This window comes from Nelumbo nucifera, chromosome 1, assembly GCF_055504915.1.
Source record: "Nelumbo nucifera cultivar China Antique chromosome 1, China Antique-T2T, whole genome shotgun sequence".
Taxonomy (NCBI): Eukaryota; Viridiplantae; Streptophyta; class Magnoliopsida; order Proteales; family Nelumbonaceae; genus Nelumbo; species Nelumbo nucifera.
In genome coordinates, this window is record NC_142649.1 from 29,370,765 (window position 1) to 29,388,492 (window position 17,728).

General features: G+C 36.8%; 1 protein-coding gene across 5 annotated transcripts in view; it reads left to right on the forward strand.

Moving 5' to 3' along the window:
• The window catches only part of LOC104589943 (oxysterol-binding protein-related protein 1C-like), a 63,360-nt gene extending 53,913 nt beyond the window's left edge, over positions 1 to 9,447 (forward strand). For all 5 annotated transcript variants that reach the window (XM_010248421.3, XM_010248422.3, XM_010248423.3 and 2 more), the window contains 3 exons: positions 8,529 to 8,759; positions 8,869 to 8,982; positions 9,113 to 9,447. In XM_010248421.3, coding sequence (XP_010246723.1) covers positions 8,529 to 8,759; positions 8,869 to 8,982; positions 9,113 to 9,280 — 513 coding nt within the window. In that variant the 3' untranslated portion in view covers positions 9,281 to 9,447. The remainder of the gene's footprint in view (positions 1 to 8,528; positions 8,760 to 8,868; positions 8,983 to 9,112) is intronic.
• The last annotated feature ends 8,281 nt before the right edge of the window (positions 9,448 to 17,728 follow it).

Sequence of the window (17,728 nt, forward strand, 5' to 3'; positions counted from 1 at the left end):
GATGTGTGGGACCATGCTAAGAAGTTGTATTCTGGTCAAGACAATACAACCAAAGTATATCAGCTGTATCAGGAATACTTTAATCTGCAACAAGGCAATCAGAGTCTTGAGGAGTACTATGCTAGTGTGAGAAACATCTGTAATGAGTTGAATGTTTAGCACCCCCTCACTTCTGATGTCAAAATTCAGCAACAGAGAGAACAACTTGACGTGACTCGATTTTTGGTGGGGCTGAAATCCGAGTATGAACCAGTACGGGCTCAGATACTAGGAGGGTCAGCTCTCCCTTCTTTAGAAGAGGTGTTTGCTCGACTTCGGAGGACTTCTATTGGATCTACTGAGAAATCTAATGTCTTAGATAGATTAGCCTTTGCAGTGTCAAGGGGTCGTGGTGTTAGAGGTGGAGCTCGAGGAGCTCAGTCTGGCCGTGGTGGTAGCAGTCGTCCGGTATATGGCAAAAGTGGTGGTGGTGGACCTACATATAACCGTGATGGTGGTCGTACTGGAGGTAGAGATTGAGGGGGAGCCCGTGGTAGAGGACGTGGCTCAGGTCCGAGGAGGTGTACTCATTGTGGTATGGATGGACATACCATTAATTATTGCTATGACTTGCATGGTCCACCCTCAACCTGGGCCAATCATGCCATGACTAGTGACACCAATTCTAGTTCTAGACAGGAGAATCGTTCAACTGATCAGATGCCTCTTACATCCACAGATGGTTCCGGGAAGGAGATGGTGAGTGTTCCACGTGATGAGTATGAGAGGTTTGTCCAATCCACATCTCAGCAGAACACGGCTACTTTCGCACACTCAGGTATGGCTTGTTTGGCATCCACACCCAATCCCTAGATTATTGACTCCGGAGCCTCCGATCACATGACTGGAACTCCAGGTGTGTTTTCTTCCCTCTCTCATTTCTCAACATCACAATCTGTTACCCTTGTTAATGGTTCCACATCCTCCATTTGTGGTGTTGGTAATGTTGACCTGGACCTGTATCCCTATCCTCAGTTTTGTATGTCCCTAAATTTCCGTTTAACCTTATGTCTGTTAGTAAGTTGACTGAGTCACTTAATTGTTCCATTACCTTTTACCCTTCTATGTGTGTTTTTCAGGATCTCAAGACGGGGATGAAGATTGATGGAGGGCATGAAGCTGGTGGATTGTATTATCTTGACGGTGGTGGAAGAACATCAACAGCTCTCCAGTCATCTCTCTCTCCTCTCTAGTGGCACTGTCGATTTGGTCATCCTTCGCTGAAAGTTTTGAAATCTTTGGTTCCTTCGTTGAGTCAACTTTCTGTTTTAGATTGTGACTCATGTCAGTTTGGGAAACACCATCGTGTTCCCTTTAGTTCTAGGGTTGATAACCGTGTGTCGAGTCCTTTTTCTTTGATTCACTCGGATGTTTGGGGTCCTTATAAAGTGATGTCATACAATGGATATAGATATTTTGTCATTTTTGTTGATGATTTTTCAAGGATGGCGTGGCTCTATTTAATGAAAGAAAGAAGTGAATTGTTTACCATCTTCCAGGAATTTTATGCTGAGATTCGCAATCAATTTGATGTTCACATTAAAATTTTTCGTTCTAATAATGGCCGTGAATATTTATCTTCATCATTTCAAGAATACTTGGACCAACATGGCATTATACATCAGACCTCATGTACCTACACCCCACAACAAAATGGGGTGGCTGAGAGAAAGAATCGTCATCTCTTGGAAATAGCACGAACCATCATGCATCACATGAATGTTCCCAAACCCTTTTGGAGTGATGCGGTGCTTACTTCTTGCTTCTTGATTAATCGGATGCCCACGTCTATCCTTGATGGTCATTCCCCATTTACTACCTTGTTTCCCACCTTGTCTCTGTTTCCTCTTTCTCCTCAGGTATTTGGGTGTCTGCTTCGTCCATAATCTGGGCCCCAGGAACGACAAGTTAGATGCACGATCCCTTAAGTGCATCTTCCTTGGCTATTCTCGGACCCAGAAAGGGTATAAGTGTTACCATCCTAGTTCTCGATGTTCCTTTGTGTGTGTTAATGTTACCTTCTTTGAGTCTACTCCGTTTTTCTTGGGGTCCGGTGATGCTTCTTCCTCCTCATCACCTCCCCCTCTTCCACTTCCAGTTGCTGATTTTGTTCCCCTTGTTCCAGCCGTGACCAAGTCCTTGCCTCCGGTGCCACCACCTGTTGAACGCCCACCTATCCGTCAAGTGTATACACATCGCCCACGTGTACCGGCTGCTACTCCTCCGGCTCCATCACCGTCGACAGATCCGGCAATTGTCTCCACACCAGCCCCGAACCCAATATCTAATCTTGATCTTCCCATTGCCTTGCGGAAAGGTAAACGCACTTGCACCCTTCATCCTATTTCTAATCATGTTTCACTCACCTTTCCGCTTCCCATTGCCAGTTTATTTCTTTGTTATCTTCAGTTGTTGTTCCTAAGGATGTTCAGGAAGCCCTTGCCTCTCCAGGGTGGTGCCGTGCAATGGAAGAAGAGCTCTCAGCTCTACTTCATAATCATACTTGGGACTTCACCGCTCTTCCTCTTGGGAAGTAGGCTGTCGGTTGTAAGTGGGTTTATACTGTTAAGTATTTGCCTGATGGTAGTGTTGAACACCTAAAAGCTCGATTGGTTGCAAAAGGGTACTCCCAAACCTATGGTATTGACTACACAAAGACCTTCTCCCCAGTTGCTAAGATAGGGTCGGTTCGTGTTGTGATCTCTCTTGCTGCTATGTATGATTGGCCCCTATATCAGCTTGATATCAAGAATGCCTTTTTGCATGGTGATTTGCTCGAGGAGGTCTACATGGAGCAACCACCAGGGTTTGTTGCTCAGGGGGAGGATGGTAAGGTATGCAGACTAAAGAAGGCTATATATGGGCTTAAACAGTCTTCTCGAGCATGGTTTGGTAGGTTCAGTGAGGTGGTAAAGAAGTTTGGTATGAAACAGTGCCAAGTTGATCATTCCGTCTTCAGTCATGACTCTCCGACAGGAAAAATACTATTGGTGGTGTATGTAGATGATATTGTTATTACCGAGAATGATAAAATGGGCATTGACAGGTTGAAGACTTTTCTACAGGAACATTTTCAAACAAAGGACCTTGGTAAATTGAAATATTTCTTGGGGATAGAAGTAGCAAGGTCTAAGCACGGTATTAATTTGTGTCAGAGGAAATATGTGCTTGATTTGCTGGAGGAAACAGGTTTGTTAGGTGCTAAACCAGCCGAAACACTTATGGAAACAAATACTAAGATGAGCAGTGATATGGGTGAAGTGTTTGAAGACCCTGGTAGATACCGACGACTTGTAGGTAAACTAAACTACCTAACCATTACTCGGCCAGATATTTCATTTGTGGTTAGTGTGGTAAGCCAGTTCATGCAGAAACCTCTGGTTCCTCATTGGAATGCGGTTCTAAGAATTGTGAGGTATTTAAAAGGGGCCCCTAGTCGTGGTTTGATATACAAAAGTGGTGGAACACTTGAAATAGAAGGGGATACTGATGCTGACTGGGATGATTCTATGTCTGATAGGCGGTCTACTACAGGTTATTGCACTTTTCTAGGGGTAATCTGGTGACATGTAAAAGTAAGAAGCAGATAGTTGTGGCAAGAAGTAGTGCAGAGGCAGAATATAGAGCTATGGCACATACTGCTTGTGAATTAGGGTGGCTAAGGAACCTTCTACAGGAGATAGGATACAACATCCAATGAAGCTCTATTGTGACAATCAGGCTACAGCTCATATTTCTTCTAATCCGGTGTTTCATGAAAGAACCAAGCACATAGAGGTTGACTGTCACTTTGTGAGAGAGAAGGTGCTGAATGGAGTGATAGACACTGCATATGTTAATACAGGGAACCAGTGGGCAGACTTATTTACAAAAGGGTTGAGTCGGGGAAAAGTGGACTACATATGTAACAAGTTGGGATTATATGATATATACTCACCAGCTTGAGGGGGAGTGTTAGTGTAGGGGTATTTCTGTCTTTATACTTATGTTGAGGTTGTTGATCTGTAATATTATATTAGAACTAGTGTCCCTCACTTAAATAAGGGCACATGTGTCTTTTCCATTCTATTAATAATATAAAAACATGTTTGGCCGAATGGGGGAGTGACTTTTACCCTAATTCGAACCAGACTTTTCTTCTCTCTTTTTCTCCTCCTTTCTCTCTCTCTTTCTTCCCTCTTTCTTCCTCTTTCTTCTTGACTGTTATCAGACTAACAGAACTCAAAGGCAGGCCAAATTATAACAAGTGTTTTGGATATTTTTGTGCCTCCTTTTAGAAGATTCTAACAGAGGTGGTCTACTTACAATTGTTTCAGCAACGGTTAAAATCTCCATGGGAGGTTTCAATACGAGCTTTGTATTGATCTAGGGAACCATCAACCTTCAATTTGATAGTATAAACCCAACGACTCCCAATAATAGAAGCATTTGAGGGTATAAGCACAAGGTACCCAGTGGTATTCTCATGTAAAGCAGGAATTTCTGCATCCATTGCTTCTTTCTAGTGTGGGCTATTAATGGCTTGCTAATATGATTGAGGAGTTTTTGTGGAGGATAAGACAACAAACAAGGAATTATGGTTTGAAGGAAATCCATAACAGTCAAGTGGTTTAGAAATACGAGTAGAGTGACAAAGAGAAGTAATAGAAACAAAAATAGAATCTGAAGGGGGGTGTCTGAAGAAGGAATATCACTTACAAGAGCAATGGTAGAGTGATGGTCTAAAATAGGAGGAAGGGGGATCATAGGCATAGGATCTAGGGCATTTATCCATTTTTGAGAGAAGATGAGGAAATCCTTTACACCAGTTGGAGGAAAGACATCATGTGAATCAAAGTTTTGCAAAAAGTATAAATAGATGGTGCAAACAATCTAGTAACTCCAATAAATAAGGATATATGCTCAAGGAAAATAACATTGCGAGAAGCACGAATACAGACTGTGCAGATAGCTTAGAACGTTTTTGAGAAGGAAGATGTATAAAACAAAGACATCCAAAAACATGAAGATTAGATAAGTCCGGAGGATGACTAAACATTTTTTTTTAAAGAGAGACATATTAGCAAGAACAGAAGAGGGGATATAATTGATCAAAACACAATTGTAGTAGCTGCCTCTACCCAAAATGAAAATAAAGCATGAGACTCTTGTAGTAAGGTTCTCACAACACTAAGCACGTGTCCATTCTTATGCTTGGCCACTCCATTTTGTTGAGGTGTATCTGAATAGCTTCATTAAACTTATATTCCCTGGCTCTTCAAATAGGACAGAAATCTCCATTAGTGTATTCTCCCCTTGAATCTGAGTGGAAAATACGCACATGAGATTGAAATCGAACTCATACCATAGCATGAAATAGATGAAATGTTGGAAAAACTTTTGACTTGTGCTAAAGAAAACAAATTCATGTGTACCTGGTACAATATCAATGAACAAAACAAAATACTTGTATCCAAGCTGAGAAGCAACATATGAGATTGAAACAAGAAACACATGATGTATCAAAGGTATGTGACTCATACCACATATGCACACGAGATTGAAGTCGAACTCATACCATAGCGTGAAATAGATGAAATGTAGGAAAAACTTTTGACTTGTGCTGAAGAAAACAAATCCATGTATACCTGGTGCAGTATCAATGAACAAAACAAAATACTTGTATCCAAGCTGAGAAGCAACAGATGAGATTAAACAACAAGAAACACATGACGTATCAAAGGTATGTGGAGTGTCTTGATGTATTTTAATACTATAGTCCCTATTGGATTGATGGTAAACCTTCTTCAAATAGGCATACATCTCATAAGTTGTTTGCATTCTTCTCATGGGCACAACAATATGGGACACTATCAAACTAAGAATCCAGGAGTATTTTTCAATTATCTAGCTTCTATTGTGAAAAAGGCCTTGGCATTGGTTTCATCAGGTTTAGTAACCTTCCCATCCAAATAACCTTACAAACCTTTTCCTTCAACAAAGAAATCAAAATGGTAGGGGTGCAACTGGATCGGATGAATTCGGATCACCCCCTATCCGATCTGAGAAGATCCGATCTAATATATATTATGTATTTATAAATATAAATATGTATATAATACACATATATTTGTTATTTATTTATTTATAAATATATCTTTTACATTATATTTTTATAATTTTGTTATATTATTTATTTTTTATAAAAAACATGTATATTTATATAAGTTGGATCGGATCAGATCCGAAGATCCGACTTGCCGATAGGATTCGAATTCAAATTTAGTCCTATCAGATCCGATCGGATCGGATCCGACATGAACAGTGTCGGATCGGATTCGAATGTGATCCAATCCATTTGCATCCCTACAAAATGGAACTTCCTCATGCTATAATTAGTTCCATCAAATTTCACCGGAATAATGTCAACCTTCTCAACCATTCCAGATAATAATCACAGTCCAAAACAAAATAACAGCACTGAAACTGATGCTAAAATGAGAGAAGACACGTGATCAACCAGCCAAACTTGATCAAGAATCAGTCCAAGCACTGAAGGGGGTATCACACCACTAAAAGAAACTGGATTTCTCAAAAGAAAACCCTTAACAGCAAATCTAGAAGGATGACAATCCAGAAAAAGAATGTTACAGGACTGTCAAAACCCTTCTATGAACATATCAAAACTTTGATCAGACCAAACTGGTAATAAGTGAAGGCTAAGGTGACACTAACTCCAGAATCTTAGGTTGATCGGATCATCTAAGAAATCAATGAAACACTAACCTGTTAGGCATCTTTTCCAAGAAAATTGTACCTGCTTTGGCTGATCAAAACAACCTTCAGAAAAAGCCTCAAACAAAAGTTGATGACAGTCCAAAAACTCCTTAAACAACCCTTCAACATCCAAGCTTTCAAATAGGATCAATAGCTGGTATAATTGACCTGCTGTGATACCATGTTATTCTACTGGTTTGAACAAGAGAGCATAAGAATTCAGGGGTGTCAATGGAAAAAGGGGTGAGCATTTGGTTTATTAGGTTCGGTTTTTAACAAAATTTTAAAACCGAACTGAAAAATAAAAACCGAACCGAAAAATTTTAGAAAAACTGAAATAACCTAAACCGAAAATTTCGGTTCAGTTTTCGGTTAAAACCGAATTTTAATAATATATTCTATACCAAATATTATAACATATATATATTATATTATAAAATCAAATTTCATTATATTAATACATTAATATATAAATATATAAATATATAATATATTATATGTTGCATATTATATTATATATTACATATTATATACTAAAGTGTAGTTTATTCGGTTAACTGAATTTGTAATTCTAAAAACCAAATTAACTGAACTGAATTAACCAAAAACCGAACAAACTGAAACCGAAATTTTCGGTTTGGTTTTTCAGTTTTAACCGAAGTTTTCGGTTTGGTTTTTCAGTTTTAACCGAATAATGCTCACCCCTAAATGGAATGAATCGATCCCCACCCGCAAAGAGTCCTATATATATTAATGATATGTATAATTACAATAAAGCCCTTACAGGGCTGAAACTTGAAAGATGAGAAAAAGAAATAAAAGAATATATTTAAGAGTACAACAAGGACTATTGTATTACAATACATCTGGACTTTTCACATGTAGAAGATGCAAGGTTTACATGTGAAATATCTCAAGCTATTTATTTGTTCTCTTTTCTAGTTTGACAGTCGCTTGAAAATTTTTTGATGTGGTACTAAGATGGAACTGATGCACAGAAAATTTACATTGAGCCTGCAAAAACCCAGATTACCTACTGGCTGATTTTGTGGATGTAAACCCTGGGTGTATTCTTGGCTTCATGTGGATTGGGGATGTAAACCAATTATCCATTGGCTGCAAAATCCAGTTTTCTGGAGTTCTGCATTATCTGAATGACACACACAAGGAATCCAAATATATGCTAATTTTTGCAGAATTCCATTCCCAAAGACTGCTTATAAACATACGGTGCAGAGATGCATCATGGGACCATAGTAGCCTATTACCCTTTGTTTGTCAAAGATATATCATGAATGCTATTAATACAATGTGTAATACATAGTCATGTCAATTTCCAACATAAATTATGTAATGGACAGAACTAATTATAATTTCAATGTTCTAGAACCGTGGCTCTGATCTGTTTGCTTATCTATCAGCATATACTCTGGTTGTCTTTCAGCATGTAATAAGTTTATACTCCAGCTCTCATCAAAATCCCGTTTTTGCTCCATGCGTTGGTCACTTAGCATGTTAGAATTTTTAACTAGCAAAGGACAGTATTTTTTACTTTAAAATGTTGAAAACAACCAAGATGACACATTTTGATATAATTAATAAAATTTCTGGTTATTGATAAAAAACGAATCAAGATGATGAAATTACCATTAGTCATATCTTGTTTGCTATGGTGGGAGGAGGTAGTGGCTGTAGACAGTTGGACCATTGTGACAGATTAAGTTGTGGTGCAGGTACATGGCATTGTGCAGGATAGGAATGGTAAAATAGTGGCCACACTATTTGGAAAATGGGATGAAAGCATGCATTATGTTATTGGAGACTACTCTGGGAAGGGAAAAGGATCACAACCATTGTCAGAAGCCCGCATTCTCTGGAAGAGGAGCAAGCCTTCCAATTTCCCCACCAGATATAACTTGACACGCTTTGCCATAACACTAAATGAGCTTACCCCTGGGCTCAAGGTTATTTGAATGGACCTATTTGGAGTTTATGTCAATTTCCAGGATCATCTTTGTTTCATCACTAATAATGTTTTTCAGTTAATAATCCAACATTGATCTATATATGCAGGAGAAGTTACCTCCCACGGATTCAAGGCTTAGACCAGATCAAAGGTGCCTTGAGAATGGGGAATATGAGTTAGCTAACTCAGAGAAGTTGCGGCTAGAACAGAGGCAACGGCAGGTGAATTATATATGTTGCCTTCCTGTTTTTCGGCCTTTTTCTTCCCCACCCCTCAGGATATTGGTTTTGCATTGAAAAGGAATGAATTAGAGATATTATTTAATGGTGGCATTTATTAATCAAACTGCAGGCAAGGAAGATGCAAGAGAGGGGTTGGAAGCCACGTTGGTTTGCAAAGGAAAAAGGAAGTGAAACATACCGCTACATCGGTGGGTATTGGGAGGCTAGAAAACAGGGAAGGTGGGAATCCTGTCCTGATATCTTTGGCCATGTCCCAATAGATCAAACATTAGACTAATAGAATCAAGACCCCCCTCCTCTCTTTCCCCTCCATTTTTTTCTAATACTCGATTGGCTGCCAATGCTTGCCATTTTCGAGCAATTTAAATGCCACATTGCATGCATGTAAGTAGAATAGATGAAGGTGTTGGAATTTAATAAAAAGAATTCTCTCTCTCTCTCTCACATACACACATGCACGCACACATACACGCGCGCGCACAACTCATGGAAAGGACCAAAAGGTTAACCCTTCTGATTGAGATTTGCGATTGGACAGGTAACTGAGATGAGACGGGATGTCTTGAAAGCAAAAAATATAGTCCCAAAGCACAGGCATCCAACAATACATTGGGAACATCTATCGATCCATGAATTTAACATGGATGTATGGGATATGATACCCATGAATTTAACATACTCAAGCCAATATCTGTTTCTACAGAATTCCATATTTCTCCCAGAATTGCTAGGTAGGGCATCCAGTTCATTTTCACTGTCATATCCAAGGCGATGAATGCATTTTTTCCAGGTTGCCATCATGCTGGTATCCCTTTCAGCATTAAAGTCCACTTTATTGGACTATTGCCTAATCATTCCAGCATTGAAGCTTCCAGACTTAAAAAACCAAAAGAAGCTTCTGCCTTTTGGAGCCAAGCAAGCTTTTCACGCCTGGATGATGTTATTGCTCATGTGGAGGTTCCAATTTGAGCCGTCGTGCATGACTACCATGTGGATCCATTTGCTGCAAAGTGAATCAGCCCCTTGTATAACTTCAGAATGTTCTTTTCTTGAAGCGTTCTTTCTAATCTCTGTCAATGTGGACGAATTTGCCACATCAGTCATGTAGCAAAAGGATTCATCATCCATATGGACAATTGGTTTCTGGTCATCCAGACAATTGATATGGAGTTGTCCAAACTCCAAACAACTAAATACAACTATTGTTTCGTACCTTCACAAGATGGGATCTAAGTGGGTACTCTGGGTAATGATACAAAGAATGTGGGCTCAGCAATTAATTAGTTCAAGACTGAACTCTCCAATCTTGGCAAATGCTCCAAGCACATTGAAACTACGTCTTGTGTTTGTATACTAATATTTATCCTCGTTCACCACTAGTGCTCCACTACGCACCACCAGGTAAGAAGGGCCCTTCTCAATTTTACACTGGAGGAGTTCAGATAGTCTCCTCTCAGAGCACACCCCGCATGTGCCCCATATACACATCTCAGGAAACATCTTTCGTATTTGTTATGATGAGATATTCCCAATGCATGGCTGGGATGTGTTGAGACCCTTGTGTACCACACTCAATAGGGAACCCATCCGAATCCCCACTTGAGCTGTTAAATAGATCATTATCCTGCACTTTGTGCATATAGAAGTTGAGATGTTGGCATCCAACTGAATGAATTTGTGTCCTCCAAGTAACCATCTTACCATTGTTTCTTTTCTTTCGTAAGTGTTTCTGTACAGCTCTCCATGTCACCAATCGTTGTCATTGTTTTTCTGAGAAGTATGTGGCTTTCGTTGTCACCACCTTCATTTTGTCAAGTCGAAACTGAGTTTTAATCTCTTTTCTACTTCGTAAAACCAAGGGAGCAAATTGACAGGAGAAAGTAATGCAAGTTCATGTGAAAATATGAAGCATGCATGAATGAAGAAATCAGCCACATAAGCTGAAATAGAGATGGAAATGGCATATGAGGAATCGTATAGATGGTCTCTCCCTACAAATATCAGCCCCACATGCATTCCAAATGACAAGCGACATACCTATCAATTTTTTTTTTCTTTTACTTCGAAATTAACAAAAGCTGTGAAATAGTAATAAAAGAGTTGTAGTGTTGGAAGGAGAAACGCCATAGTTGGGAGAGCGTCAGGCATTTCTTTTGTGTTAACTTATGCACATACAAAATTCAGGTGCAGTAAAAGTTGTTAGATAAGCATTTCTGCCATTTGAACCAGTTGGAGCCAGAACTTTGAAAGCGGCGGTTTCACTGCTTTCTTCTTTTGGACAAAGAAAAATGGCTTGTGAATTTCATTATCAAAAATCATCAAGCGTGAAGGAAGTTCCCATTTCAAAAAGCCGCAAAAGGGACTCCCCGGAATCATCCCAATTGCAGCCTTAATAATGGTACCTTTGCTCTTTCTCTCTCTCTCTCTTAATGAGGGAACTTCAATTGCCAATTTTTGTCCTCCTTAATAGTAACTTGCTAAATTCCCTTGTTCTACTTGCTAATCTTCTTTTTCTATTCCCCTGTTTTGATTGTTAGACCCATACCAACCTTTTACATGGCAACTGTTTTCTCTTTTCACATAGGATATTCCCGGTTAATCAAAAAATGGGATATGCCCTAATCACATCTCATTAAATAATAGCTGAATAGAAATTTAAAAAAAAAAACAAGGGTGAGAGGACCACCTATTTAGATGGACCATTTGGACTGGGTGAACTAATGGGGGTTTGGATTTATTCAAGTAATCCATCATTCTCTTCAACAATCAGGAATTCAGGATAGCCTCAACCACTGAAATGAGATACCTTGTGTCCCAAGTGCTCACCGTACAAGCACAAACGTATGCAGCTGCATGTGTACAACTAGTTAGGGTTCCCCACATAATTGGCCGGTATCCAGGGTTTGCTGGACCAACAACCGGCTAACATGATCACAACTCAGAAGTTTCTCCAACCCTATTTGTGGGCTTCCTTTGGAATTTTTCTTGAAACCTCCCCAACAGACGAAGAATATCGATAATGTCAAATGGTTGAAATCGTATGGTTGTACTCTGATCAGTATAATATAGCATCTTTACATATAATCTTCTAACCTCTGATCACATCAGTATATATAGATAGTTGGATAAGTCACCGACAGAATTAATTGAATTAAGACAAATCGATCAAGTTGCACTCCATTTGGAGCATCTTTGGAACGTTTGCTATGTCAATATGCAATGCAAATTTGAACCAAGGCGTGTCATTTCACACATTTTTTTCTTCCATCAATAACAGTTTTTTCAAAATCTTGCCCCACCATGCATTTGGAGTAATCACACATTAAAGTGATTCACAAGATTCAACGAGCAATCAATATTTTATGGTCAAAAGGCCTGAAAAAATATCTGAAAAGGGTGGAAGGTATTATTCAAAAGTTATGAAAGATGCAACTTCAACATTTCACCCTGTTTTCCAAATAAAGCATGTTAATCCTTTAAAAGCAAGTAAAGTCTCAAAATGGTTTTCTTATAATTGTCCAGAGTCCTGCTCTGAAAACCAAATTAATTAACATATGCTAATTTTACCTTGAAATTACTTTGGAAGCACTACACTAGAAGTATATTCTAGATTAAATGAAGAAGTTTATATATGAAAGATGCTTTTGCCACTACTTTTGCTTATTACTTCACACCCTTCATAATTGGGTGTCTTCGGAGTGAAATAACCCCAAAGACCAAGATTCCTGATTTTATTGTAATACCTAAGTATCCAATTTAAAACCCAGCAAAACAGCTGAGATAGAAGGGTGATTTTAGTCAATGGCTATTTAAATAATGTTCCCAATAAGAAGGGGAATGGCAATATATAACAGCATCATATTTTTTTATGAAAAGAAAGGGTCATTTACTAAAACCTCTATAATTTCATGGATTTACTAAGACCTATTTCATTGTGTGTGTTTTACTAAAACATGCCCTGTGGTTTGCAATCTAATCGACCTTTCATTAGATGACAATGAAAACTAACAGTTTTGGCCTTAGCATCCATTTAATAAATTTAATAAAAAGAAAATAAAAATGAAAATACCATTTTCTCCCATAATAAGACATGAGCAACTACTTTATTTGGTCAATTTTGTTTTCTGTAGTATAAAGCAGTGCTGGGGGATAATTTTGGAATAAATAATAATGGGCCGATGGCCTTGAACATTTTTCATTCAGTTTAGGCGATCATGTTACCATTTTCAAATGGCAAAACAAACAATTCTTTGTAAGGCCGATTAAGTAAATAGGTTGCGAACTAGAAGGGATGTTTTAGTAAAATGGAAAGTATAGGGTAGGTTTAAGTAAATCTAGTGGGTGTTCTAGTAAATGACCCTAAAAGAAAAGATTCCTTAATCACTAACCAATAATAACTTGCCTTTTCTATCTCTTTCAAAAAAATTCCCTGATGTTGTAAACAAATTATCTATGCTGATAAAAGAAATTACTCTACATTTTTATTCATGATTTCAATTAGTGAACGTCAAATTATTACTTTCTTCTTTAGGCTGTGTTTGATTGCAGTGCAAATTTATTTGCACTAGTACAAATGCATAGGAATGCAAATGAAAAAATGCAAATTCTTGTTTAATTTTGTTTTGGATTTTACTTTATTCTGTTTAGCGTCTTAATTTACATAATTTGTAGTGCAATCAAACAAAATAAGCTAAAATTTAAAACAAAAATAGGTCAGAATTTACACTCAAATCATTTGCACTGTCATAATTTTGCATTAATGCAGATTTATTTGCATTGCAACCAAACACAGCCTTAATTTATAAATTGGTTCAAAGTCAATCACCTTATGACATTGTTCGTTTTGACTTTGTGTTGGAATTGGATAAAGATTACAATTCTTATGGTATATGTTTGGGATGGCTAAACGTACCCAATTTTAGAATTTTACCAACATGATTTGGGCACATCCATGGTGAAAAGACAAAGGAACCAATGTTTAATTAATGTGAGGTGATCATGGGTCGGACCGGGCTTAGCACCTATGATATGGGTTATAACCTAGGCCCTCCAGACCCAGGCCTGGGTCTGTATCTGTGCCAGTTTTTGAGCCTACATAATCTAACAACAAAAGTTTAATTTTTTAAATAATACTGTACAAACCCAAGTTAGGCCAGGCTTGGTTAGGCTTTGGTCCTATGGCACAAGAAATAAGTTATGACCTCATTTAATTCCTAAAATTGGCTTGGTTTGGCGTGTCTATCCTCTTATAAATGAAGACAAGGAGGACAACTTGGTGGGAATAAAAATGAAGGCTTTACCTAAAAGGACAACTCTCATACTTGAATTGATCAGTGATCACCCTTAGGTCTAAGTGTAACCCTTATTAAAAATGGGTTGTGCTTCAATGCCTCCTCTATTTAAATTTGAACACCTGTGATGGGTGTGATGGAGCAAGTACAAAGTGATTCAGGTCAGGTACAATTCAAATTCGGTTAGAAAACCAATTATTCAAATTCGATTCGATTATATTATGAATTCTTAAAATGGCCAATCAAATCAGAATTTTACTAATATTTGAATCCCATCAATTAATTTGACTATCTGAATCTGAATCGGATCTAATTTGTTTTTATTATCATACTCCTTATAAATAAAGAAATAATTTGTAATAAAATTTTGTTAGAGAAAAATAAAGGGTATTTAGGTCATCCTACAAATATTCATCTAATTGACTCTGGCCATATTCCAATTATCAAAATTTGATTCAATTATGTTAAAATCAGATTTTTGGATACAGTTTACACCCCTACCTGCGATATATTAATCTATTATGTCTTAAACATATGGTTTTTGTTTAAGCCTATTTAGAGTACTATTTTAAAATTGAACAATGTGTAGGAAAGTTACAAGAACAAATCTTCATATGCGGTTGCTTCATTCAGATCTCTCTCTGCACCAACCAGATGGCTCAGAATTATTACAACATCCTGTTTTTGGTAATAATTTACTTCGCATGATTCAATCAACCGCCTAATAAACATTAGAAGCCATAGAGAGAGAGAATGAGAGATAATATCAATTATTCAATGCTGATTGCACCATTTCTAATTGGTTAATGGTCAGCAGTAGTTAAGTCATCATAAACAGTTCATGAAGTGATCAAATCGAGGAACTTCAAAGTACTATTCACAGGAACAACATACATAATCAATCAAAACCAATTAAGAGGATGAAGCAATTATTACTGTCTTAATTTGTTAGAATGATCGACTTCTATATCATCGACTCTCATTCCATGTGATGAACTCAAAAACATGACTTGCAGACCAATCATTAAACTTTTCCTCTTGACTAATACAATTATATTATTAATTGAATATCATTTAGGTTTTATTTGCTTTTCGATAAATTATTTATTCAGGTAAATACAGTTATCTGGGTAAGTTTTTCCTAAAAAACGCTTACCCGGTTTAGTGCATTTATCCATGTTCTTTTATTTCTTGTGTAAATAAGGCAATAACCATTTTAGCCATAAAAATCTATTATTAAAAGGGACATTTTTGTCTCATTCAAGTGTTGGCAACTTTTTCCCTAGGTGGTAAAATTATTTCCCTACCTAGAAGATAGGTATCACTTACCCGGGTAAGTGGTCCCCACATAAATCTGAAAAAGAACATGCGATTCTTAGTCAATGGGAACCAAAATCCTATTGACCAATTTTCCTCCTCTCAAAATCCGAAAAAAGAACGCCCCCTTAAGAGAATGAAAAATCTCACTAGCTAGGAGTTTCAAATTAACATGGGATTCTTTGTTCAAAACATTTTTACTAAGATAGAGAAGATGTAATATCAAGAGTAAAATTTCATGATATGATAACATGAGAAGATAACTTATTGTTTCATTAAGCAAGCAGTTAATGAAAATGCATCAACTCAAACGGGATTAATTATTTGGTTAGTATTGCACCATGAAACAATATTGCCAAACAAAAATAATCATGTTGTGAACTATCTTTCGAAAGTATGAGAAAAAAAAAACTTGGAAAATTTCTCCGCACCTTGATGAATTGGAAGGGTCTTGGTTTAGTAAAATTGTCTTCAATCATCAATAAGTGAATATATGTTTATATCTGAGCCAATATATATATATATATAATTATCACCTGCATTCTGATTATATCAGTTTCTAGATGCCTTAAACCTTGTTTTAATAAAATTTTCTTTTTCTTTTTTTTTTTATGTTTGTAGCCCCTTCTATCTTCAGAAATAAAGTAATAAAGGTAGCATTTAGGCTCTTTTGCATAGAGGCATTATCATGGATAGCCTGAAAAACACTAACCAAATTAAATCATGATTAACAAAATCCCTACATTTAGCACAAAAGATGTTTGTAAGACCATCAGGCCCAAGAGACTTCTCAATTCCCTCATTTTAATTGCGCTCTTAATTTCCTCCTCTATGAAAGGTCTATCAAGCCACTGTTTTTGCGCACCACTCAAAATCTTTAAGGGCAAGTTTGAGGGAAGTGGTTTCCAAACTAGTTTTCTTTGTATAACTTCTTATAAAAACCTATAACAATTTGTTTAATTTCAGCAATCGACTCCCCCAAGTTTCCATCCCACTCACTCCAGCTTACCATTATAGAAGACCTATTCCGAGCATTTGCAATTTTGTGAAAGAGATGAATACTTTTATCTCCTGACTGAAGTCAAACAATTTTAGCTCTTTGCCTCCATCTTGTTTCATCTTTAACTGCCAATTTATCAAAACTTAATTTAGCTTCTCTTTTATTTTTATTTAAGTATCTTAATTACTAAATTATTTTTATTATGATTACTTAATTTTTATTATTTTCAAAAGGAACATAAATGGAAGTATCTTATTTAGTATAATAATATATCATTTATTATGATAATTACATATTAATGCAAATAATATATATAAAGTTAACGAATTTTATGCAATCTAATGGAATAATGGACATAGAGAGAATTAGTGGCATGAGTTATTGAGTGAGAGAGTTAATAGCATAATTAATGAGAAAAGATTATTGAAAGAATTAATGAGAAAGATGAGAGAAAGAGAGAGAGGAGGTTAATGGTGTATTAACGATGAGTGTTAAAAGTCTTAAAGGTGATTGATCACTTAAGTTATTTTGTTCAATTTTAAAATAACTAAAAAAAATAGATGCCTTTGAGAAAAAACAAGAAAAAATGGCTTTGAGAATAAACCAAAAAACAGGAAAATGCCCGCATACTTTACACTTTATTTAATTTCCTCTTAAGGTGTTAACTTTCATTCTCTCCTTAGACACTTTATTTGAAGTATTCTTGTTTCTAAACAAGAAATTTTACTAATTAAATCCAAAAGGACACCATGCATGATTTGATAAATAATAAAATTATTTTTGTTATTTAAAATTAACATGTGCAACAGAGGTGTGTATTAAAATGTCTTGGAATGAATAGCTTTATAGTAAGGAAACATAACACAGCTCAGTAGCTAATTAATTATTACATTGAAACTCAACCGGATTAAACTGGGGTAGATCGATCATAGGTGAGAATGCAATCCAGAGGGTTTACCAATTTCGAGTTCAAATTAATGCAAGAACCAATATAATCCTAGATATATATTGGTAAACCAAAGATTTCATTTCACCAGAGAACAAGAAAGCATACAACAGAGCACCAGTTAACTAAACCAAGAACAATAGAACAAGCAAACTAAGAGAAATCGTAGAA